The sequence below is a fragment of the Alligator mississippiensis genome, chromosome 7, assembly GCF_030867095.1.
Source record: "Alligator mississippiensis isolate rAllMis1 chromosome 7, rAllMis1, whole genome shotgun sequence".
In the NCBI taxonomy this organism is placed as follows: Eukaryota; Metazoa; Chordata; order Crocodylia; family Alligatoridae; genus Alligator; species Alligator mississippiensis.
In genome coordinates, this window is record NC_081830.1 from 280,709 (window position 1) to 302,456 (window position 21,748).

The 21,748-nt window shown below is 67.8% G+C and overlaps 5 protein-coding genes across 11 annotated transcripts; 3 read left to right on the forward strand and 2 right to left on the reverse strand.

Moving 5' to 3' along the window:
• Positions 1-180: 180 nt before the first annotated feature.
• Positions 181-3,295, reverse strand: LOC109285366 (translation initiation factor IF-2). Of its 4 annotated transcripts, XM_059730394.1 has the most exons (7): positions 3,096-3,292; positions 2,763-3,005; positions 2,617-2,649; positions 1,087-1,288; positions 908-1,016; positions 723-843; positions 358-461 (listed from the first exon to the last, which is right to left on the reverse strand). In XM_059730394.1, the coding sequence occupies exons 1-7, from the start codon at positions 3,205-3,207 to the stop codon at positions 442-444; spliced, it is 840 nt and encodes a 279-aa protein (XP_059586377.1). In that variant the 5' UTR covers positions 3,208-3,292; the 3' UTR covers positions 358-441. The 4 variants fall into 4 exon arrangements, with proteins under 4 accessions (XP_059586378.1, XP_059586376.1, XP_019351734.1 ...); XM_059730395.1 differs by lacking the exon at positions 723-843 and having other exon boundaries at positions 181-461; positions 3,096-3,295; XM_059730393.1 differs by lacking the exon at positions 908-1,016 and having other exon boundaries at positions 181-461; positions 3,096-3,293.
• Positions 3,296-3,335: 40 nt separating this feature from the next.
• On the forward strand, positions 3,336-7,019 carry KCTD13 (potassium channel tetramerization domain containing 13). The gene is made up of 7 exons (XM_059730391.1): positions 3,336-3,655; positions 3,763-4,021; positions 4,705-4,874; positions 4,950-5,039; positions 5,132-5,184; positions 5,279-5,474; positions 6,083-7,019. The coding sequence occupies exons 2-7, from the start codon at positions 3,769-3,771 to the stop codon at positions 6,317-6,319; spliced, it is 999 nt and encodes a 332-aa protein (XP_059586374.1). The 5' UTR covers positions 3,336-3,655; positions 3,763-3,768; the 3' UTR covers positions 6,320-7,019.
• A 3,307-nt stretch (positions 7,020-10,326) lies between these two features.
• SEZ6L2 (seizure related 6 homolog like 2) lies at positions 10,327-16,726 on the forward strand. Of its 3 annotated transcripts, none has more exons than XM_059730377.1 (18): positions 10,328-10,451; positions 10,557-10,697; positions 10,764-10,979; positions 11,068-11,195; positions 11,283-11,481; positions 12,112-12,297; positions 12,378-12,567; positions 12,633-12,796; positions 12,870-13,061; positions 13,161-13,299; positions 13,675-13,871; positions 13,946-14,140; positions 14,229-14,420; positions 14,499-14,690; positions 14,886-14,924; positions 15,020-15,137; positions 15,553-15,616; positions 15,719-16,726. In XM_059730377.1, exons 1-18 carry the CDS (start codon positions 10,400-10,402, stop codon positions 15,746-15,748), a joined length of 2,634 nt encoding a protein of 877 aa, XP_059586360.1. In that variant the 5' UTR covers positions 10,328-10,399; the 3' UTR covers positions 15,749-16,726. The 3 variants fall into 3 exon arrangements, with proteins under 3 accessions (XP_059586361.1, XP_059586360.1, XP_059586359.1); XM_059730376.1 differs by having other exon boundaries at positions 10,329-10,451; positions 15,514-15,616; XM_059730378.1 differs by lacking the exons at positions 14,886-14,924; positions 15,020-15,137; positions 15,553-15,616; positions 15,719-16,726 and having other exon boundaries at positions 10,327-10,451; positions 14,504-14,642.
• A 434-nt stretch (positions 16,727-17,160) lies between these two features.
• PAGR1 (PAXIP1 associated glutamate rich protein 1) lies at positions 17,161-19,489 on the forward strand. Of its 2 annotated transcripts, none has more exons than XM_014601544.3 (4): positions 17,161-17,321; positions 18,084-18,463; positions 18,627-18,709; positions 18,799-19,489. In XM_014601544.3, the coding sequence occupies exons 2-4, from the start codon at positions 18,090-18,092 to the stop codon at positions 18,981-18,983; spliced, it is 642 nt and encodes a 213-aa protein (XP_014457030.1). In that variant the 5' UTR covers positions 17,161-17,321; positions 18,084-18,089; the 3' UTR covers positions 18,984-19,489. The 2 variants fall into 2 exon arrangements, with proteins under 2 accessions (XP_014457030.1, XP_014457028.1); XM_014601542.3 differs by lacking the exon at positions 17,161-17,321 and adding an exon at positions 17,330-17,672.
• Positions 19,490-19,700: 211 nt separating this feature from the next.
• HIRIP3 (HIRA interacting protein 3) lies at positions 19,701-21,693 on the reverse strand. Its single transcript, XM_019485499.2, has 6 exons — positions 21,489-21,693; positions 21,036-21,153; positions 20,505-20,945; positions 20,194-20,371; positions 20,021-20,119; positions 19,701-19,940 (listed from the first exon to the last, which is right to left on the reverse strand). Exons 1-6 carry the CDS (start codon positions 21,557-21,559, stop codon positions 19,804-19,806), a joined length of 1,044 nt encoding a protein of 347 aa, XP_019341044.1. The 5' UTR covers positions 21,560-21,693; the 3' UTR covers positions 19,701-19,803.
• Positions 21,694-21,748: the final 55 nt, after the last annotated feature.

Genomic DNA, 21,748 nt, shown 5'->3' on the forward strand with positions numbered 1-21,748 from the left:
GGGGGCCGCGCTGCCTGCTGGCCCCGGAGCAGACGCCGCTCCCGCCAGCCTGGGGCAGGCACGAGACCCCCCGCGCCCGCCACCCCCGCCCGGAGGGCTCTCGCGCACCAGCCCCGCGGGGAGGGCACGCGGCCCCCACGGCCCAGCCGCGGCGCGCAGGAAGCAGGACGCGGGGCCAGGTAGGCTCCAAACATTTATTAGGGCGCCGCAGCTGCAGCCGGCACCTGGGGGGGCGTCAGGGCACCGGGCCCAAGCGGAGCCACGTTAGGTGCCTGGACAGCCGGGGCCCTGCGCTCCGTGGGGCGGGGTGACCCCCCCGGGCAGCGCTACACCTGGGCCCACTTGTCGCGGGCAGGCGTGGGCCAGATGCCGGCGGCCGCCAGCGCGAGGCCCAGGGCGCAGAGGCCCAGCAGGGCCAGGCCGGACAGCACCAGGCGCTGGCTACACAGCGCGCGCTCCTCCTGCGGGGGGAAGGAGGGGTCAGGGCAGCCGCAGAGCCCCGCCCCCTCGCGCCCCTGCCCATAGCCCCGCCCCTGTTGCTGTTCTCCCCCCGTAGCCCCGCCCCTGTTGCTGTTCTCCCCCCGTAGCCCCGCCCCCCCACTATTGCTTGGCGACCGTCATAGCCCGGCCCCCGTTGCCCCGCCCCTCCCCATGTACACGCCTGCATTGGGCCCTACTCCCTGCCCCTGCCGTGACGTCCCCGCGCCCCGACCGCGCCTCACCGGGCTGAGCGTGGGTGTGAGCGCGGGATCGGGGTGGTAGCGCGGGCGGAGGCAGCCCCCGGTCCCCTGCGTCACTCCGGCCGCGGCCTCCGTGGGGCCCAGTACGCAGCGCGGCGGCTCCCTGCGGGGGTAGGGCCTTCAGTAGGGGAAGAGCCTAGGCCGGCCCGGCCCCTCCCCGCACTCACCTGTGTCGGGGCAGCAGCGCGGCGGGGCCGTCCAGGCGCAGGCAGGAGCTGCCGGGGCCGCCCCAGGGGCTCAGCGCCACCAGGCGCACAGGCAGTGCAGCCGCCGGGCCTGCGGGGGGCGGGGTCAGTGCGGGGCTGGAGTAGGGGGCGGGTCACGGGCGGGGTGGGGCGGGGCTCACCTGCCAGCCCGAGGCGGCGCGCGGAGACGGTGGCCGCGAAGCGCGTGGCGTTGGGGCGGGGCCCGCCTGGGAGGTCGAAACGCAGTGACACCTGCACGGACACGGACGCGGACGCAGCCGTCCCGGCCGTTGGGGGCGGCGCCGGGCCGGACTCGGGGCAGAAGCGCAGCTCGGCCACGGCGGCCAGCAGCGCGTTCCAGTCCTGCAGGGGTAGCGCGCTCAGTACCACCCCGCCCCACCCCGCGGCCCCGCTCGGCCACAGCGCCTCACCTGCGCCTCGGAGTCCCGCACGTTGTGCGCCTGGACGTGCGCGCCCAGCGCCGCCAGCGCCAGCCCCAACGCCGCCAGCCCCAGCGCACAGGCGACCAGCGGGGGGCGCTGCACCAGACACTGCCGCAGCGGGCTCGGCCCCCCCGCCATGCGCGCAGCTGCGCCCCGGTCCCTTTAAGGCGCGGCGCTCCCGGCGTGTGAGGCGCGCTGGCGGAAGCTCCGCCGCACCGCGCATGCGCCGAGGCTAGGAGGCGGTGCCAGGAGGCAGCGGAATGCGGGGCCCCCAGCGCGGCTCCAGCGGCCTCTTACGACGCTGGCGTAGCCATGCTGGAAAAGGGCAACCAGCCTCTCTGGGACTGTAGAGACAAGGGAACCTGCCGCTGCCCCTGGGAGGGGAAGCGTTACACACCGCCCTCTCCCGACCCAGCTGCAGCAGAAAACAATGCTAGGGGCCTGAGGTGGAGGCAGCAAGACAGTCTATCACACCCACCCTCGCAGTTGCCCATAGCCAAGAACAACAAGGACAGGGGGTCACCCCACTAGACACACTCGGCCAGAGGTGAGTGAGCCCTCCTGCTAGGGCAGCACTGCCTGCAACAGGGGCAGAGCCCCGGGGCTCGGAGGCAGAAGGCAGCTGTCTGCCTGCAGGCGCAGGCTTGGACACCTTCCATTTGTCTTGGCCTGGAGCACCTAGGCAAACTACTGGGACCAGGCAAAGGGCAAAGCAAAACAGTGGGACCATGCAAAGGGACGTAGGATTTAATGGGGACAGAACAGGAGATAACAAGACAGAAGCTGACAGACTGACCAGGCCAGGCCAGGCCAGGCCAAGCCCCAAGGCCACCATGTGCCCTCCACAGAACACCCTGGGGACCACAGCTGTCCCCTGCCTCTGTGCCAGGTGCATTCAGGGTGGGGGGGACCAGCCCCCACCACCAAACCTGCCCCCAGACGTAACTCCCCCAATGCACCAGGGGAGCCCCTTCCCCCACGGCCCATCAGGAGTCAGGCACCGGGGCAGAGGGCAGGTGTCCCTGGGGCCCTGCCCCGGGGTCATAGCAGCATCTTCAGCCCCTGGAAGGGAATTTAACCCTTCCCATCCAGGGCATCTGTGTAGACGGCCACACTGCTGGGCACTGCGGAGACAGAGCTGTGGTTAGCACAAGAGAACCCAGGTGTCCGGGGCTGTGCACCCCTCCCCCAACTGCCCGACCCCAGGCATCCAGGGGCTGCTCAGCCCCCCCCCCCCGCGGCACTCACCTTGCGTGTGCTCCTTCCAGATGTGATCCCAGGCTGTGGGGAGAGCAGGGGGTGAGGCCACGCAGTGCCCCCCCACAGCGCCCCACGCTCCCGCCCCACAGCCCGCCCGCCTTGCCCGCCACCCCCTGCAGTGCCCCGCCCCTCACCGTCGCGGTGGTAGCTGCGCGCCGCCTCCCAGTCCGGGCGGCTCATGCCGTCGCGCGGGGCGGCGGGGGGCCCCGGGTCGCTGATGAACGAGAGGCCCCAGCGGTTCTGGAAGATGGCGCCCAGCTGGGGCCGCGGCGGGGGCGCACGGCGCGGCGGGACCCAGGCGTCCGGGGCCGGGCGCGGCGGGGGGCGCGGCCGCGCCGTGTCGGGGTCCTCGACGAAGGCGCTGGGGTCCCGCGGGGCTGCGGGCAGAAGGGGGAGGGGGTAAGCGGCCGCCTGGGCCGGTCTCGCGGTGCGGGCGGCAGCGGGACAGCTAGCCTCCGCGGCGGTACCTGGAGACAGGCGGTTGGAAACGTCGTGCAGCCCCGCCGCCACCGCCACCTTGTCGCCGCGCGGAGCCCGCGCCGCACCCTCGGGGTCCCGGTTCTCGTCCGCGCCCCGCATGGCCCCACGCAACACGTGCGGCCCGCGTTTGCCACGTGACTCCCCACCCCACTTCCTCTTCCGCCCTCAGGTGACGCCCAGGCGCTAACGACAGTGCGCACCTTCTGACGTATCCCCTCTCTTCCCCTCCCCAACAGGCCTAAAGGCTCTAGGTCTGTGCGCATGCGCCAGAGGGCCTGCCTGCCGGGGAGAGGTAGCGCCCTCCTGTGGCGGATGCGCCGCTCGCTCTTACGCTGCCGCGACGTTGCATTCTGCGCATGAGTAACGCTCGCCACGCCCTCTCCCTGTAGCTCGGCGGGGAGAACCCGGATGTGCAGGCTAAGCGCGGGGGTCCGGCGCGCAGGCGCGGTGCGGTTCTTGGCTCGGGCTGCCGGTCGCTGACAGCTCGGCGGGCGCAGGAGAAGGGGCGGCCGCGGGGGGCCTCGGCACCCACCCCCGGCGGGACGGGGTGAGCCCAGGGCCGCCGGGCAGCAGGGGGCTGTGGCGGGGTCGGAGGTCGCCGCGCCGGGGCAGGGGACGTCTCCGCGGGCTCACCCCGGCCTCCCCTCCCCGCAGGCGGCGATGTCGGCGGAGGCCACGGCAGCCCCGGGCCCCGAGGCCTGCGCCCCCGCGCCGCCCGCGCAGCCCCCCGCCCCGGCCGCGCCGCCCGCGGGCGCCACCTTCGACCTCAAGCCCCTGAACCCCAGCAGCAAGTACGTGAAGCTGAACGTGGGCGGGTCGCTGCACTACACCACGCTGCAGACCCTGGGCAAGCAGGACACCATGCTCAAGGCCATGTTCAGCGGCCGCATGGAGGTGCTCACCGACAGCGAGGGTAGGGCCCGCGCTGCGCCCCTGCCCCACTCACTGCCCCCCACCGCCCCTCCCCCCGTCCTCCTGTCCCGCTCACTGCCCCCTGCCCCACCGCCCCTGCCCCGCCACCTGCTGACTGCCCCCGTCCTCCTGCCCCCACCCTCCTGCCCTGCCACCTGCTGACTGCTCCCCCATCCTGCCCCGCTGACTGCCCCCTGCCCCCCACCCTCCTGCCCCACTGCCTGCTGACTGCCCTCCTGCCCCACTGACTGCCCCCTGCCCCGTCTTCCTGCCCCACTGACTACCCCCTGCCCCACCGCCCCTGCCCCTGCCCTCCTGCCTTGCTGACTGCCCCCCGCCCTGCTGACTGCCCCCCCTACCCCCTGCCCCTGCCCTCCTGCCCTGCTGACTGCCCTGCCATTTGCTGACTGCCCCCCCCCCAGCTCTGGTGCTCCTGCCCCACGGCCCCCCCCAGTGCCCCCTGCTGAGAACTGCCATGTCCGGGATCCATTGCTTCCGGTGGTCTGGCTGGAGCAGCGGGGGGCGGAGGGGCAGGTCCGGGCAGGGGAGCCCGTCGAGAGGCCCGGAGGAGGAAGCGCCAGGCACGGCCCCGCGCGGCGAGCAGAGCCCTGCTCTGCGTCAGGCCGCCCAGAGCCTGGCGCGGGCCCTGCTGGCCAGCCGCCCTCTCAGCCCCGGCCCCCGCAGGCTGGATCCTGATCGATCGGAACGGGCGCCACTTCGGCACGATCCTGAACTACCTGAGGGACGGGGCGGTGCCGCTGCCTGCGTCGCAGCGGGAGCTGGAGGAGGTGCTGTGCGAGGCGCGCTACTACCTCATCCAGGGGCTGGTGGAGGACTGCCAGCTGGCCCTGCAGGTAACCTGGGGGCGGGGGCAGGGCTCCGGCCGCACACGGTGGGGGGGGCAGCGGTGACTGGGTGTCTCCGCGTAGAACAAGAGCGAGGCCTACGACCCCCTGTGCCTGATCCCCATGGTGACGTCCCCCAAGGAGGAGCAGCAGATCATCTCCAGCTGCTCCAAGGTGAGCGATGGGGAAGGGGCAGGACGGGGACCCTCTCCTCGCGCTGTCCTGCCCAGCTCCAACCCCCCACCCTGTGGCTCCTCTCCCCACAGCCGGTGGTGAAATTGCTGCATAACCGGAGCAACAACAAGTATTCGTACACCAGGTAAGGATGCCCTGGCCCCCAGCCTCTGCCCTGCCCTGCCCTGCCCTGCCCTGCCCCGCTCACGGTGCCACTGCCTCCCCCCCTCCCCCAACAGCAACTCGGACGACAACCTGCTGAAGAACATCGAGCTGTTTGACAAGCTGGCGCTGCGCTTCAACGGGCGCGTGCTCTTCGTCAAGGACGTGCTGGGCGACGAGATCTGCTGCTGGTCCTTCTACGGGCAGGGCCGCAAGATCGCCGAGGTCTGCTGTACCTCCATCGTCTATGCCACCGAAAAGAAGCAGACCAAGGTGTGGGACACCCCCCCACCCCGCAGTCGGCTTGGTACATCCTGCTAGGCAAGGCTGACAGGGAGCTGCACTGCACCCCGCCTGTGGCCACTTGCTACATTTCCCCCCCCCCCCCCAATATGGGAATTTGGTGCAACCCAGTAGGAGTGGGAAACTCCCCCCCACACCTTGGCACTTGCTATGTCCCAAATCTCTTCATCAAGCTCTACACTGGTTTGGTATGTCTCAACCCCCCATTTTATGAGCACTTGAGATGGTCCAAACCTCCCCCCCCTTATATTGGCATTTGGTATTTCCCAGAGCGCTGCCTAGCCCTAGAGCCTTGTTTAGACTTTCCCCCCTTCCCATTGATATTTGGTATGTTCCAGATCTCCCCGTTATGTTGGTATGGTACATTCCATCCCCCCTGCACTGACAGTGGTACGGTCTGAGCCCCTGTGTCCCCACCTCTTGTTGATATTTGGTACATCACACTGTGCTGAGTGAAGCCATTTTTGGTTTCTCCTATTGGTCTTTGGTACAGTCCAGAGCGAGCTGGATTGCACAGCTCCCCCATCCCAAGGGGAGTTGGTATGCCCTGGCCCCTCTGACCCCTGACCCCCGCGCAGGTGGAGTTCCCCGAGGCGCGGATCTTCGAGGAAACCCTGAACATCCTGATCTACGAGACGCCGCGGGTGCCCGACAAGGCGCTGCTGGAGGCCACGGGCGGCGCGGCCGGTGGGGGCGGGGCGGCCCGTGCCGAGGACGAGGACGGGCGCGAGCACCGGGTGCGGCGTATCCACGTGCGGCGCCACATCACTCACGACGAGCGTTCCCACGGCCACCAGGCTGTCTTCAAGGACTGACCTCCTGGCTGCCCCCACCCTTGGTAACCTGCTCCTGACCCTTGACCTCTGCTGCCCACTGCCCCGGTGTCCGGCCGGGAGTGGGCCGGGGGGTTCTGTGTCCGCTAATGAGCTCACGGCCCAACGCCCCCCGCACTGCAGGCCAGGCTGGGACGCCCCCTCCCATTTACAGGAGGGGCGTGGGCTGTGTATGGGGGGGCTCCAAAGCACCCTGCCTCTTACAACATGGTATGTTCTACTTCCTCCCCCCAAAAAACACTATAGTACAGCCGCAGTTGCCCTTCTGTTTTCCCTGCTCCTTGAAACGGAACATGGTATGTTCCACTTACCCCCCCCAAAAAAACACTATGGTACGGCCCCAGCCACCCCTGTCCCTCACTCCTGGCTGGGTGGTATAACCCCACTGCCCCCCTTTGGAGTCATGTGGTATGCTCCAGTGTGTCTGCCCTGCCCCCAAACTGGATGGGAAACCCCAAACTCCCCCCCCCCCTTTCTAAAACAGAGCAGAGGGATCCTAAAATCTGACCCACCCCGCCCCCTGCACTGCCGCTCTCCATTCCCCTCTTTTTTGTATAATTTATTTGTAACAATTTTGGGGGTTTTGGTTTTTGCTTTGTCTCACTTCCCTTTTTTTTTTAATTTCCCGTTGGTTTCCAGTTTCATTTTCTATTAAATTATTGGAATAAAGAACTGTGGGAAAGCCTGGGCTCGGCCCTCCTCCATGACCCCGGGGGGGCCAGTCCTCGTGGGCTCCGATCCTGCCCCTGGTGCTCGGGTGCCAGGCGCGAAGGGTGAGGGCCCGGCCACGCTGGGGTGCCGCAGGTTCCCACAAAAAGCACGCGGGGGCTGTCGGGTGCTCTGCGGGGTCGCGGGGGCGCAGACTGCATCACATCCTCCACCCTGGGAGCAAACCCAGGAGCACCCAGCAGGCTGCACTGCCGAAGTGGCTGCCCTCCATGAAGGCCTGGAGACCGCAGCGGCACCCCTCGGCAGTACACGAAGACCCAGGCCTCCCCCCCAGGACCTGCGATCCAGCCACCTTGAAGCAACGGCTAGGCCCAAAGCCTGGGCCTGGTGCCCCCAAGGCCTAGCAGGGGCCAGCGCCTGGTGCTGTGGCGTGGGGCTGTGCCTCCTGCCTAGGGTCGGGCAAAGACAAGCAGCTGCTGAAGACCGGGGGCCCTGCCCCGTGCCTGCCCATGAGTAGCACTGGGCACAGGCTGGTAACCTGGCCCCAGACGGGGCAGGGGTGCTGCCCCCCCCATAGCACCCCCCAACCAGAGCAGCATGCCAGGGCTGTGGGGCACCCCCAGATGTCCCCCTGCTGCCCTGGTACCCGCGGAGCCCTGTCAGTCACCAGCCCCTCAGCTCCACCACAGCCTCATGTCTGCCCACCCTCTCGCCGGGCCCAGGCAGGGCTCAGAGACCTGCCGGCTCCGGGGAGACAGGCCATGGGGCAGCTGGCTCTGGGGGGGCACGAGCGGGGGTAGAAGCTGCTGACTCATGAATGGTTTTCACGCCTCGGATGCACGGTAATTAGTGCGTCTCCTGCATCTCGGTCGCAGCTTCGTTACCTTTGTGCAGGCTCGTCACCCGCTGTCCCCCTCACTGCTGCACGGCATGGCCTGGTCTCTGTGCGCGCCCTGCAGGCCCCCGTGCTCTGCCAAGTCCAGAGCGCACGCTAGCACTGCCGCAGCCTTCCCAGCACTGCCCCTGGCGCCGAGGCGCAGTGCAGCTTGGCCACGTGCAGCCACGGGCCCAGGACTCGGCCTGTCACAGGTGATGCCATGGCCTGTCCGTCATGGTGCTGTTCTGTTCTGTGCTGTGCCGGTCTTGGCGTGGTGCCTGGCATGGGACACATCATGGCATGCTATAGCCTGTCCCATCGTGGGGATTAATCCCAATGGGCTCTGTCTTTGCCCACAGCAGGCAGACAGCCCTCCTCCTGCCCCCCAGCCCCTCCCCTAGCCTGGACAGCCCGGCCTCATGGGCTCGCCTCAAAGCTCAGCTCAGCATCCTCCCGTTGCCCTCCCTGCCTCCATCCCCGCCCTGGGGGCCATACCCCCAGTGTGGGGGCATAAAGGGGATTCACGGGGCTGCATTTGGTTCACGGTTCCCTGCTCAATAACCTGAACATGCGGTCAGCCTTCCTGCTGGTGCTGCATCCGTCGTGGTGGTGCCCAGCCATTTCCCACCTGGCGCACACCCACGTTTTAACGTTCTCTGGCGGTGCCCCCGTGCCGGCAATCCCCGCGCCCGCACTTCTGAGCTCCTCGTGGCTCGTTGCCGTGGCAGTACTGCTCACCTCTGGCACACCACAGCCACACCTCGGTTGGGAAGCCCGGCGCTGGGCTGCCTCGGCCCCATTTCCCAGGTTACGATGACATTACATGATATGGTAGAGAATAATCCTCTCGCGGTCTCTTATCTTCTATTGGACTTGGATCTCTCCGCAACTGTTGTGTCCCAACGAACTGTATTAGAGCAATCACAGCCGGTCACACTACACTTGGCATGTTAGAGTGTATCGTATGATATTATGTACTGATTGCAATAAGTACTGGTTGTGCTGTATATTGATTGTATTAGATATCGACTGCGCTGCAACTGCTAGGTTCTAACGCGTGACATGGACCAACTGTTGCATCTTGTCCATCCTGTTCTTCTTCTACCGTGCCGTCTTCTATATCGACTCTATTGCATCGATCGTGTTCTGCAAGTCGTACTGCTCCATCAACCACATGCATGTCATTGCCTTACATGATGTTGCATTGTATTGTACTGAACTGTGTTGTATCCATTATACTATATTGTCTTATATTACATTGATCAATATGAACTGATATTTGATCATTGTAATGGATACAATGCAATACAATGTATTGTACAGTATAATATATCTATTATACTGTTCTACAATACATTGGATTGCGTTGTTTCTAGTCTAGCATGTGGCTGTCCATCAGCGAGGTCACCGGTTGGGCGCGGAGCCCTGGCCGTCAAGCAGTGGCGCACGGCAAAGGCAGGGAGGAAGCGCGTGGCCAGAAAAACAAGGATCTCTCGCATCCGGTCCTCCACCCCCCTCTGCTTCGTCTCTCTTCTTTCTCCTCTCCCCCACTTTCTCTTTTCTCCGTCCCTTTATCTTTCCCTCTTCTCCCCCAACCCCCTCCTGCTGGATGTGGTCATTTTCGCTTGCGAAGGCTGAACAACAGCATGGCATGGTACACGTTACACTACACTGTAGTGTACCACTGGCTGCCATTAGAGGACAGGAGGTTACACGATGGGAGCAGGTCAGCGGTGGGTGCTGGGGCGTGGGCCTGGCGCTACCGAGTCAGGGTCAGGCACCGTCTCTGCTCCACGTGCCCCACAGCCGTCTGTGCATGTCCCCATTGCTGACGGGGCTGCCAGGCGAGAGCCACAGGGCGGGTGCGGGGTCATGGGGTGGAGGAAGGTCCCGGCCCAGAGCAGGTAGGACAGGATACCTGAGCTCAGGGGGCTCAGGCAGGGGGGTGCAGGGGGGCAGGGGCGGTGCGCGGGCTTGGGGACTCAGGCAGGCAGGGCGCGGGGCAGCAGGGGCGGTGCGTGGGGCTCAGGCGGGGTGCAGGGTGGCAGGGGCGGTGCGTGGGCTTGGGGACTCAGGCGGGTGGGGCACAAGGTAGCAGGGGCAGTGTGCAGGGCTCAGGTGGGGTGTGGGGCAGCAGAGGCAGTGTGTGGGGTGCGAGGCGGCAGGGGCAGTGCGTGGGGTGCAGGGCTCAGGTGGGGTGCGGGGCGGCAGTGGCAGTGTATGGGGTGCGGGGCTCAGGTGGGGTGCAGGGAAGCAGAGGCAGTGTGCGGGCTGGCAAGGGCAGTGTGCAGGGTGTGGGGCGGCAAGGGCAGTGCGCGGGGTGCGGGGCTCAGGTGGGGTGTGGGGCGGCAGGGGCAGTGTGCGGGGTGTGGGGCGGCAGGGGCAGTGCGCGGGCCGGCGGGGGGGGAGGGAGGCCGAAGCCCGCGTGCGCGGGGCTGAGCCCGCTCCCCCCCCGCATTGCCGCCGCCGTCGCTGCTGCAGGAAAGCGCCAGAAGCCGCGCGGGTCCGGCCCCGCCATGAGCCCCGGGCCGTGCCTGCTGCCGCTGCTGCTGCTGCCCCTGCTGCGCGGTAGGACGGGACCGGGGCCGGGGCCGGGGCCGGGGGTGCGGGCCGGGGGTGCGGGCCGGGCCGGGCCGGGCGTGCGGGGCCCCCCTGACCCGCCGCTCCCCGCAGCGCTGCCGCTGAAGGAGGATGAGGCGCCCGCGTCCCCGGGGCAGGGGCCGGAGGCGGCCGCGGGCTCCCCGCTGCCCACGCGGGGCCTGGCCGAGCTGCTGGACGGCGCGGCGCTGAGGACGGGCTTCGCGCCGCCGGCGGGTAGGAGCCGCGGGGCCCGGGGGGGGGAGGTTGCGGGGCTCGTCTCACGGCGCTGTGTCCCCGCAGCTGCCGCCGAGCCGCCCCCCGCCCGGCCGCCCGGGACAGCGGCGGGGGCCGCGGCCTCCCCTCCGCCCCGGCTCCTCCCCACCGCCGCCCCCGCCGCGCAGCGCCCCCGCGCCGCCACCCCCGCCGCCACGGGCACCTTCGGCCCCGACGGCGACGACGAGACCACCACCACCCTCATCACCACCACCACCGTCACCGTCACCGCCCTGCGGCCCGGTGAGCGCGCGCGGCGGGGCGGGGGCGAGGGCACCGCTTGCGGGGCGGGGGGGGCACCGCTGCGGGGCAGGTCCTAACCCCCCCGCAGCCGCCTGCGCCCAGGAGCTGCGGGGGCCCGAGGGGCTGGTGGAGTCGCCGGCGCGCGGCCCGGACCTGGGGGGCGTGGACTGCACCTACGACATCGCCGTCTACCTGGGCTACGGCATCGAGGTGCAGGTGAGCAGGGCGGGGGCGGGGCGGGGGCGGGGCGGGGCCCGGCGGCCGGGGGCGGGGCCCGGCCGCGCTGACCCCGCCCCCCCGCAGGTGCAGATGCTGAGCCTGCCCGACGGGGCGGCGCTGGCGGTGGAGGGGCCGGGCCCGGCCGGGGGCCCCCCGGTGCTGCTGGCCAACGCGTCGCTCATGGCCGAGGGCCGCGTCCTGCGCAGCCCGAGCAACCGCCTGCGCGTGCGGTTCCGCAGCGGCGCCGCCCGCGCCCCCGGCGCCTTCCGCCTGCGCTACCAGGGTGAGCCCCGCCGACTGCTTGCGGGAGCTCGGCACCGCGCGCTCGCCTGGCCCTTGGGCAGGACCCACCCTCCCTTGACAGGCTCTCCCCATCCCTTCAAGGGCCCCCGCCTTGTCGGTCCCGTCCCTGTACGGGAACTTACTGGCCCCGCTCCTTGGAGGGACACTGTGGCCCTGATGGGGGCGCTTCGTCCCTGCCCCTTTAAGAGATCCCACCAAGCCTCCCCTCTAAAGGCACCCCCTTTCCCTCGAATAGATGGAGGTGGCTGGGCCCTGCAGCCTCAGCATCCTGCCCCTTTAAAGAAAGGCCCTGCCCCTTTAAGAAGCAGAGGTGGCTGCTGCTTCCTCCCTGCCCCTTGGCAGCCTGTTTCTTTTGGATGGTCGGCCTCGTAGCCTTCAAGAGGGTGGAGGCCATTTAAAGGGCACACTTCACACCCTAGCTTAGCAGGACACGGCCTGCTGCCCCTTTAAGAGCCGCCTTTTGCTTCTCCCTCCCTGGAGCTGGAGGTGCCCTTGATGCATGGGGGTGGGTGCCCCCATCTTTTCTTTCCTGCAGGGTGTCTTTCTGTCCTCCAGACTAAAAGTGCTGGGGAGGGGGGCTGCACCTGACACCTGTGCCCTGCCCCCCCAGCCTTCCTGCTGAGCTGCGCCTTCCCCAGCCAGCCCGACAACGGGGATGTCACCGTCACCGACCTGCACCCGGGTGGCTCCGCCACCTTCAAGTGCGCGCCTGGCTTCCGGCTGCAGGGCGCCGAGACCCTCGTCTGCCTGAACGTGTCGCGGCCGCGCTGGAGCGGGCCCAGCCCCCTCTGCCTGGGTGAGCCCCCCCGCCCCCCGCGGCTGCGTCAGGGCTGGGGCTCAGGGGGCCTGTCCTCTGACCCCCTGCCCCCCCGGCAGCGGCGTGCGGGGGCCTGGTGCGCAACGCCTCGCGGGGCCGCCTGGCACTGCCAGGGGCGCCCGGCCCGGGCCTGGGCCTGAGCCTGAGCCTCAACCTGAACCTGAGCTGCCGCTGGGAGCTGGAGGCGGCGCCGGGGCAGCGTCTGCACCTGCACTTCGAGCGCCTGGCGCTGGACGAGGACGCCGACCGGTGAGCGGGTGCCGGGTGGGGGAGGCGGGGTGGGGCACCTGACCTCTGACCTCTGCCCACCGCAGGCTGGTGGTGCGCGGCGGCGTGGCGGCCCAGGCCCCTGTGCTCTTCGACTCGGACGTGGACGACGTGCCCGAGCGCGGGCTGCAGAGCGACGGCCCCCACCTCCAGCTCAGCCTGGTGTCCGATGGCGCCCGCGCCCCCCCGCTGCTGGCGCTGCGCTACGAGGGTGAGTCCCCGCAACCCCCGTGCGGAGCAGGGCCTGGGGCACCACCGTGCCGCTGACCCCCGCCACCCCGCAGCCTTCTCCGCCGACCGGTGCTACGAGCCCTTCCTGCCCCACGGCAACTTCAGCAGCACCGACCCCAGCTTCGGGCCCGGCGCCCTCGTCACCTTCGCCTGCGCCCCCGGCTACGCCCTGGCACCCGGCCCCCGCACCATCCAGTGCCAGGGGGCGCCGCCTCGCTGGAACGGCTCCGAGCCCCTTTGCAAAGGTACGGCCCCGTGCTCCTTGTGCCCAGCCCCCACGCTGCCCCTCCCTCCCAACCCGCTGCCCCCTGGCGGCGCTGCCCTCACGGGCCGTGTGCCGCCAGCGCTGTGCGGGGGGGAGCTGTCGGAGCCGGCCGGCGTGGTGCTCTCCCCCGACTGGCCGCAGAGTTACGGGCCGGGCCAGGACTGTGTCTGGACCATCCACGTGCAGGAGGAGAAGCGGGTGCTGCTGGACATGGAGATGTAGGTGCCACAACCCTGCCAGGGACCCCTCCCTTGCTCCCCCCCCCCCCCCGCTCCCCTGCAAGGGGGCATCTGACCCCCCCCCCACTATTTTCTGGAATTCCACCAAGAAAACAGGATCCCCCTTGCCCCTTTCCCATCCCGCCCCCCCCCGTTCTTTGGGGACCACCCTAAAAAACTGGGCCCCCCCCTCCCCCCAAGTGATGGCCCCTGACTGCCTTGTTCCCCAGCCCCTCCCTTGGGATCCCACCACTACCACCAGTTTCTGGCTGGGATCCGACCCTGGGTGTGGGGGGCCACAGGGTCTAGCCCCCCTCGCTCACCAGTGTCTGTTTCTTCTCTCCCTTTGTGTTTCCCCCCCACCCCTCCCGGCAGCCTGAACCTGCGGGGGCGGGACACGCTGACGGTGCTGGACGGGGCTGGGCTGGCGGGGCGGGTGCTGGGACAGTTCCTGGGCTCCCGGCCCCGCTTCCAGCTCACGTCGTCCGGGGCCGCGGCCACTGTGCAGCTGCAGGCCGACCCCACCGGGCCCCCGCCGAGCCCCAGCCAGGGTTTCCTGCTGCGCTACGCCGGTACAGCTCGGGGGGCGGGGGGCCGGGGGCGCCTGGCGTGCCGCGGGCCCTTGACCCATCTCCCTCCTGCGCAGAGGTGGACCGCAACGACACATGCCCCGAGCTGCCGGCCGTGCCAGGAGGCTGGCGCTCGGCCTCGCATGGCGCCCTGATCCGCGGCACCGTGCTCACCTTCCAGTGCCAGCCCGGCTACGCTCTGGTGGGCGCCGACGTGCTCACCTGCCAGTGGGACCTGGCCTGGAGCGGCCCCCCCCCCGCCTGCCGCCGCGGTAAGCCGGGTTGGGGGGGATGGTGTGGGGGGTGCAGGCAGGGGGGGCCCTGCCCTGCCCTGCCCTGACCCGTGCCCCCCCGGCGCAGTGGTGAACTGCGTGGACCCCGGCGAGGTGGCACACGGGAGGCGCAGTGCCTCGGACGGGCGCTTCCCGCTGGGCGCGCAGGTGCGGTTCCGCTGCAACGATGGGTACGCGCTGGAGGGCGCTGCCACGCTGACCTGCCACGCGCGCGACACCGGCGCGCCCAAGTGGAGCGACCGTGTCCCCAAGTGTGTCTGTGAGTGCAAGGGGTGGGGTGGGGGGCGGTCACGGGACAGGGGGCGGGGACCCGGTGCTGAGCGCCCGCCCCCCGCAGTGCAGTACGAGCCCTGCCTCAACCCGGGTGTGCCGGCGCACGGCTACCAGACGCTCTATAAGCACCACTACCAGGCGGGCGAGTCGCTGCGCTTCTTCTGCTACGAGGGCTACGAGCTGCTCGGACACGTCACCATCACCTGCCTGCCCGGGCGGCCCAGTGCCTGGACCGGGCCCCCGCCGCGCTGCAAGGGTATGACCCCCCACCCCTCCCCCACTGCCTGGCCTTCCCCCTCACTGCAAGGACAGCGTCCGTCCCCCCCAGACCCCACAAGCCCAAACCAGCGGCCAGAACCCCCAGCCCCCCCAGGATCTCCACAGCCCCTGGTGCTGCCCCCCACTCCCAACCTGCACCCCCCAGTGCCCTTCACCCCTGTCTCTCCCTCAGTGGCCTACGAGGAGCTGCTGGATGAGCGCAAGCTGGAAGGTGAGCGGGGCGGGGCGGGGCAGGGCAGGGCAGGGGGCGGGGAGCTGCAGGGGGTCCAGGAGCAGCCTAAGAGGCTCCCGGTCTCTGATTGGCAGTCACCCAGACGACAGACCCCTCCCGCCACATGGGGGGCGGGGGCCTGGCACTCGCTGTCTTCCTGCCCGTGGCCCTCGTCCTGCTGCTCCTTGGCGCCATCTACGTCTACTACACCAGGTACAGGCTGGGCGGGGCTGGGGCATGGTGCAGGGGGCGGGGCTTTCAGGCCACTGGGTGGGACCTAGGGCTTGGGGGCAGGGCTTGGGGGGTTCTTAAAGGGGTACCCAGATTCCACCTCTATGAGCTGGGTCTTAAAGGGAGGTGCGTAGGGAGGTGAGCATTAAAGGGGGGATTTCCTGGTGAGGGGGTGTTTCTTAAAGGGATGCTGTCTTGTCCTTGAAGGTGGTTAAATGGAGAACCCAGGCTGTTCCTTCTTAAAGGGACGGCATCCCTGCCTGCAGCAGGGTGGGGAATGGGCGAGGGGCTGGAAGGGGGGTGGGGTAAGCCCCGCCCCTCCCCTCCCCTCCCCCACCCATCTCATGGCCCCCCCCAGGTTCCAGGGCAAGTCGCTGTTTGGGTTCTCGTTTTCCAGCTCGCACAGCTACAGCCCCATCACCGTCGAGTCTGACTTCAACAACCCGCTCTACGAGGCTGGCGTGAGTGTGCCCCCCACCCCTGGATGCCTGGGCTCCCCCAGCCCCCCGAGAGGGGGTGGGGGGCTGGGGCTCCCGACTGATGGGGGTTTTCCTGCCCCACAGGACACCAGGGAGTACGAAGTCTCCATCTGAAGGCGCCGGGTGGGGGTGGGGGGGGCCATGAGGCCCCTCCTGCTCCCCTCCCCCAAAACACAGGCCGGGGCTGGGCCAGGACTGGACCCAGGATGCCATGGCCCCATTTCCACAAGGGGGGGGTCCGCCACCTGGCTCCCGAGCCATCCCAGCATGCCTTGCGGCCCCCCCAGCCCCACCCTGTAAATACCCAGGATTCCATGTGCCAAGGCTCACGCACCCCGTTCCCCCCCCAGCTTCATTACCGTCATGACCAAGGTCCTCACTCCTCCCCACCGCCCGGTTAATTTATATCAAGCGTCCTATTTATTTCTGTATTTATTAATTTATTTGTGGCAGGTTGAGGAACGGGGCCCCCCAGCAGTTAGTTCACTGTCCCCTTTAAGGGCCTAAAACAAGGGCAGGAGGGAAATTGTGTTAGAGCATGCCCCTTTAAGGGGGGTTAAAAAAAATGCTTCCAGGCTATAAAAATCATGCAGGAGGATGTTTATTCCGAGTCCTCGAAGAGCATAGGCTTTTGGGAAGGGAATCCCTTTAAGGAATTTTAAATAAAAATGGGAGGGGATTTACTCCCCAGAGCATCCCTTTAAGGTCCATTGCTTGGCTTGAGTGCAAGGGGGGGCTTTTAGTTTGGAACATCCCTTTAAGATTTAAAGCAACAGATGGGGGAGGGATGGCTCTAAGTAATCTGGGGGATACTAAAGCAGGCCTTTAAGGGCTTGGTAAGGGGAACTGTGGTGAAGGGAGGAGCCCTCATCCCTTTAAGATCACAGCTATTCCTTTAAGAGTGCCATTACCTTTAAGAAATGGAGTGTAGGAGGGCAAATATTCCTGTGCCATTCTTCGGACGGATACCCCCAGAAGGGGGAAAGGGGGGGAGAGGTGTCCCACAGGCCCCGCCTCCCCGGGGGGGTGTCCTAGCCCCACTTCCGGCCCGTTGGAGCAATAACAATAAACGAGGGAATCGCCTTTGTACAAGCCCACGGCTCCGCCTCTGCCTGGGGGAGAGGGCGGAGCCTAAGGAGGCACCGCCCCTCCGGGTCATGAAGGGAAGCCCCGCCCAACACTCCAGCACCACTCTGGGCTCCGCCCCTTTGCCCCTTCCCCCAGTAGGCCACGCCCCTGCTAGGGCCTGCCCCTTAGACCCTCCCCACTAGGCGCCGCCTTCGACAACGTACCGTTAGGCCCCGCCCCCTTTGCCCCTCCCCCCTAGACCCCGCCTCTTAGCTCCATCCGCTTTAGACCTGCGAGGCCCCACCCTCGTTGCTCCCTGCCCAGTTGGGGTGGCCACGCCTAAGCCCCACCCCTTTATGCACGCACCAAGCTCCGCCCCCATTTACCATGCCCCTTGCCTTCGCCTTGTAGCCCCGCCCCTCCAGCACAACGAACGGGGGGGGCCTGCCGTCGGGCGCATGCGCAGTGAAAAGCTGCGGACATGGTTATGCGTATGCGTGCTGGTTCATGGAGCGGGAAGGGGGGAGGAAATTGACAAAGTGCGCATGCGTAGCTCCATCCCAGGAGGGAGGTGATATGCAAGGGCTGTGGCTGCGCAGTGGAAGCGAGGCGCCGGCGCGTACGTTCTTCAAAGAGCTGTTGCGGCAAAGCAGAGCGCACGCGCTCTGGAAACGGGACGAAGGCTTCTGCGCATGCGCCTCGGGGCCGCCGGTGCCAGAGGGGCTTCAGGGCTCGCCTTGTCGCGCATGCGCACTGATGAGCCACGGCCGCGCTCTAGTGGCGAGCGCATGCGCAGCCTAGTGATCCGAGCGGGAACGCATGCGCAGAGGCGCCGGGACGGCTGGAGGGGGCAAAAGGCGTCAAAATGGCGACCAGTCAGCCTGGGGCCTAGGCCTGATTGCGATTCCGATTCCTTCTGCTCTGCCTTCGCCTGCTGCAGCCTGAGCACGGACCTGGAGCTGCCCCCGGGGTCAGTCAGGCTGGGGCCCAGCTGGCGGCTTGTGCACATCTCCAGGACAGCCGCCATGTTGGCGTGACCCACTGCGCTCAATGCCAGACCTGGCCTAGCCCTGCAAGATGGCTGCTGCCATGGCATGACCTGCTGCGGGCAGTGCCCAGCCTGGCCTATCTCCCCAAGACAGCCACTGCTTTGGCATGACAGCCGGGGTCACCGCTGGCCCTTGCGTGCCCGCGTGACATGGCTGCCGTGTGGCCTGGCTCATCTTTGCTGACCGCCCAGCCTGGTCTAGGTCCCCAAGGTGGCCGCCGTGTCGGCGTGACCTCTTTTGGGTCACTGCCCGGGCTGCCTCAAGGTGGCGCAACCTGCCATCGTGTTCCAAGATGGCTGCCCCGTTGACCTGAAGCCCCCCTCCCCCTGCAGGCAGCCATGGAGTCCGTGGTGACGGAGGAAGAAGGGGAAGTGACCTCGGGGATGCAGCTGCTGGCCGTGGAGGATCCTGCAGGCCCCGAGGAGGTGCCGGCCGGGGCAGAGGAGGAGCCGCAGGGGCAGGAGGAAGACACGGCGGCAGGCGGGGAGGAAGACTGGTGCGTGGGCTGCAGTGACGAGGAGGTGGAGGCCCCCGAGGCCTGGATGCCACCACCTACTGAGATCCGGCGCCTGTACGAGCTCATCGCGGCGCAGGGCAGCCTGGAGCTGCAGGCCGAGAGCCTGCCCCGCCGCGCCCCCACGCCCGAGCCCGACAGCGAGGAGGACGAGCGCTCAGATGGGCCCCCGGCCAGTGAGGAAGAGGAGGAGGAGAAGTGAGCACTTGGCCTGAGTGAAGGGATGCGGGTCGGGAGCGAGGGGCACCGCTGGAGGCCAAGGGGCTTTGGGGGGCTGAAGGGCAGGGCTGAGGGGTCCCATGGGGCTCTGGGGGTTCCCCCATTCCTGCCACCCCTCCAGTGACAACCTCTCTGCCCCCAGGCCCCACATCCCGACTGAGTTTGACTTTGACGACGAGCCTGCCTCACCCAAGAGCACCCTCATCGACCGTCGCAGAGCACCAGGTAAGCCCATGGGGGGACCCTGGCAGCCAGGCCTGGCAGGGGCAGGGGTGTGCAGGCGACCCTAGGGCTGACACATGCACTTGCCGCAGGCGCAGGGTCACGCAGCCAGAAGCGGGAGGCGCGGCTGGATAAGGTGCTGTCAGACATGCAGCGCCACAAGCAGCTGGAGGAGCAGATCCTGCGCACCGGGCGCGACCTCTTCCAGCTGGACAGCGGTGATGAGCCCATGCCCAAGCGCCCGTCTGGACTCTTCCTGCGCCAGCGCAAGTACTGACCCCTTTGCAGGGCCCTGCCGCTGCAGGAACCTCAAAGGCCGGGTGTGATAAAGTGACAGGTGAGAGGAGCAATGAACACCTGGCCCAGCCAATGGTAGCAGGGACCAACGGCTGGGGGGATGAAGTGGGACCAGCTCCTGGAGTGACGGACAGCTGGCCCAGCTCATGGGAGCCCGAGGAGAGGTTGGGGCGGGGGTTGAAGTTGCTTGATTATGGTACAGGGGCCACTCCCATCCTGGCTAAGAGCCTGGCTATGAGCCTGACCACCCAGGGAAGCCCCAATAAAGTGTCTGCTGCCCCCTCCCATTGCCTGGATGCTCATCCCTACTCACAGCTTGGGGGGGGGTGTCTAATGCAGCCAGGAGGTTATTTAATCCAGGCACCTCCCCATTTTGGAAGAAGACATTACATTTCCTCTCCCCAAACACTCGCCCTCCCCTTTACAAATTAAAACAAATATTTTTATGTTTCTGGGCCACTTAAATAAAATCTCTTTAAGAGCCAATGACTAAAAAGCAGGAGAATGATGATTCTAATCCCCTTTCTCTTAAATTTGCCCATCCCCTTCTCCAGCTGGAGGCATGCCTGCCGCTTTAAACTCCTTACAGGGATTTTTCCCAGGTTCTTAAAGGGATGATTCTAGAATAAAAGCCTATTTGGTTAGAAGCAGCTCTTAAAGGTGCAGCTCCCTAAAAGGAAGGAGAAATTGGGGCAGCGGCAGTAACAAAACATGCTTTATTTGGAAATGTACAAAAAGGGGGTGGAGAGAGGATAGAACCAACAAGGGGAAGGGGTGGGGCCTGGCCAAACCCCGCCCCATCACTCGCTGTCGTCCTCGTCGCTGCTGATGATGCCGCGGAGCTGGGACCAGTCGGGGCGGGTGCGGGGGGGGCTGGGCGCTGGCGGGGTGCTGGGCGCCGCGTACAAGCTCCATACATTGCGGCGGCGTGGGCGGCCTGCGCAGGGAGGGCAGAGGTCAGAGCACCGGGGAACCCAGGCATCCAGCCCCCACCCCCTGCTCAGTCGCTGTACGCACCGTGGGAGGGAATGATGTTGCCCAAGTCCAGCGCGGCCACCTCAGCCTCCTGCTCGCGGCGCAGGCGCACCTCCTGGCATCGCTGCAGCGATGGGCGCCCTGCAGGGTGGGGAGGAAGGGGGTTGAGTGGGGCTGCAGGGGCATCCCCAGCCCTGGCCCCCACTGCCACTCACCATCCAGGCCGAGCGCAGCCAGCTCCTGGCGCAGCACAGCCACGCGCTCCCGCCGGCTCCGGCACCCGCCCAGCAGCTTGCGATAGTTGGGCCGCACGCCACAGACGCGCAGGTACCGCTTCAAGCGCCGCACCTCTGGGGCGTCCCCCGGCTCCTGCTTTCCCGTCCGCAGCCGGCCCTGTGTGCACGCGCTGGTCAGCCAGATAGCGGGCCTCCTGCCGCCCTGCTGTGCCCCATCCAGCCCCCAACACCCGGGTCCCCTGCTGCTTTACTGGCCCAGAGCTCTCAGCGCCCCTGGGCCCCACACTCACCTTCTGCTTCTTGCCCCCGGCGGCGCTGTGGGAGCGGGTGTTCTCCTGCGGGCGGGTGTTCTCCTCGTCGGAGGAGGACGAGGACGAGGAGGAGGAAGAGGAGGAGTCTTCGGCGCTCGCCTCCCGCTCCTTGTCCCCTGCCCCGGCCTCCCCCTCTGGCACGGACGCCTCTGGGCTCTCACTGCTGTTGGCCTTCATCTTTTTGGCCTCAGGGCTCTTGGCATCCCTGGCCCTTGGCTTCTTGGCCTCCGGGCTCCCCGTGTGCCTGGGACTCAGCTTCTTGGCCTCTGGGCTCTCGAGGTCCGCAGCCCTCAGTTTCTTGGTCTCTGGGCTCTTGGCCTCCCTGTCCGAGCCGTCGCTGTCGGAGCTGGACTCTGGGGGAGGCGAGGGGCTGGGGCTGGCGCTACTCTCATGCTCGGCGGCAGCTCTGGGCTTCTCGGCCTGCACAGACGGGTTGGGGTTGGAGCGGGCGAGACCCGCGGCGGGGGGCACGGGGGGGGGGGGGGGGGGGGTGACATGGGGGGTCCTCACCTGCGTGCGCAGCTCGGCCTCCACCAGGCGCCGCAGCAACCGCTTCTCGCCCGGCATCAGGCTCCCGTGCCCCGACTGTGCCACGAACCGGCGCCGCACGGCCCCCAGCGTCAGCGCGCTGCGGGGGTGTCAGCATGGGCGCGGGTCCCGGCCAGCTCCCACCGTCCTGCGTGCCCCGGAGCCAGGGCGGCCCAGCTCCCACAATCCTCTGCTCCCCGATGAACCCACTAGCCCAGCTCCCACAGTCCTTTGCTGCTCCCTATAACCCCACCATAGAACCCAGGCGGGCCAGCTCCCACAATCCTTTGCTTCCCTGGGGAACCCAGGTGTCCTCGGTCCCACAATTTTCTGCTCCCCACAATGGACCCAGGGGCCCTGCCTCCCAGAATCCTTTGCGCTGCCACCCTGGTCTCCCAGGCAACCCAGGTGCCCCCGCCCCTTGCCCGGGGTCACCTGGGGTCGCGGCTGTCTTCGAAGAGCCGCCGCGTGAATTCGCGCAGTTCCTGCTCCCGCTCCGCCGCCATCGCTGCGCCCCGCCGGCTGCCGTAGCCCGCCAAGCGCCGCCGCGGAGGCCGACGGGACACGTAGTCCCGGCAACCAGCAAACCGACGAGAAGCCGCGGGGGTTCACGGGACACGTAGTCCGCGGAAAGGGCAGGCCAATGGGAAGCCGGGAGCGGTCGGAGCGTCGCGCGCCGCGTTGTCTCGGAAACG

Coding starts and splice junctions, on each gene's coding strand:
- HIRIP3 (XM_019485499.2), bottom strand. CDS start 21,559: ATGGCGGCGGAGCGGGAGCAGGAACTGCGCGAATTCACGCGGCGGCTC. Junction 21,154..21,488: donor GAAGACAGCCGCGACCCCAG/GTGACCCCGGGC, acceptor ACACCCCCGCAG/CGCGCTGACGCTGGGGGCCG. Junction 20,120..20,193: donor GGCTGCGCTCGGCCTGGATG/GTGAGTGGCAGT, acceptor CCCACCCTGCAG/GGCGCCCATCGCTGCAGCGA.
- PAGR1 (XM_014601544.3), top strand. CDS start 18,090: ATGGAGTCCGTGGTGACGGAGGAAGAAGGGGAAGTGACCTCGGGGATG. Junction 18,464..18,626: donor GAGGAAGAGGAGGAGGAGAA/GTGAGCACTTGG, acceptor CTCTGCCCCCAG/GCCCCACATCCCGACTGAGT. Junction 18,710..18,798: donor CGACCGTCGCAGAGCACCAG/GTAAGCCCATGG, acceptor CACTTGCCGCAG/GCGCAGGGTCACGCAGCCAG.
- KCTD13 (XM_059730391.1), top strand. CDS start 3,769: ATGTCGGCGGAGGCCACGGCAGCCCCGGGCCCCGAGGCCTGCGCCCCC. Junction 4,875..4,949: donor ACTGCCAGCTGGCCCTGCAG/GTAACCTGGGGG, acceptor GTCTCCGCGTAG/AACAAGAGCGAGGCCTACGA. Junction 5,185..5,278: donor AACAAGTATTCGTACACCAG/GTAAGGATGCCC, acceptor CTCCCCCAACAG/CAACTCGGACGACAACCTGC.
- SEZ6L2 (XM_059730376.1), top strand. CDS start 10,400: ATGAGCCCCGGGCCGTGCCTGCTGCCGCTGCTGCTGCTGCCCCTGCTG. Junction 10,698..10,763: donor GGGCTTCGCGCCGCCGGCGG/GTAGGAGCCGCG, acceptor GTGTCCCCGCAG/CTGCCGCCGAGCCGCCCCCC. Junction 14,421..14,498: donor CCGTGTCCCCAAGTGTGTCT/GTGAGTGCAAGG, acceptor CGCCCCCCGCAG/TGCAGTACGAGCCCTGCCTC.
- LOC109285366 (XM_059730393.1), bottom strand. CDS start 3,207: ATGCGGGGCGCGGACGAGAACCGGGACCCCGAGGGTGCGGCGCGGGCT. Junction 1,289..2,616: donor CTGGAAGGAGCACACGCAAG/GTGAGTGCCGCG, acceptor CTACCCCTGCAG/GACTGGAACGCGCTGCTGGC. Junction 462..722: donor TCACACCCACGCTCAGCCCG/GTGAGGCGCGGT, acceptor TTCCCCCCGCAG/GAGGAGCGCGCGCTGTGTAG.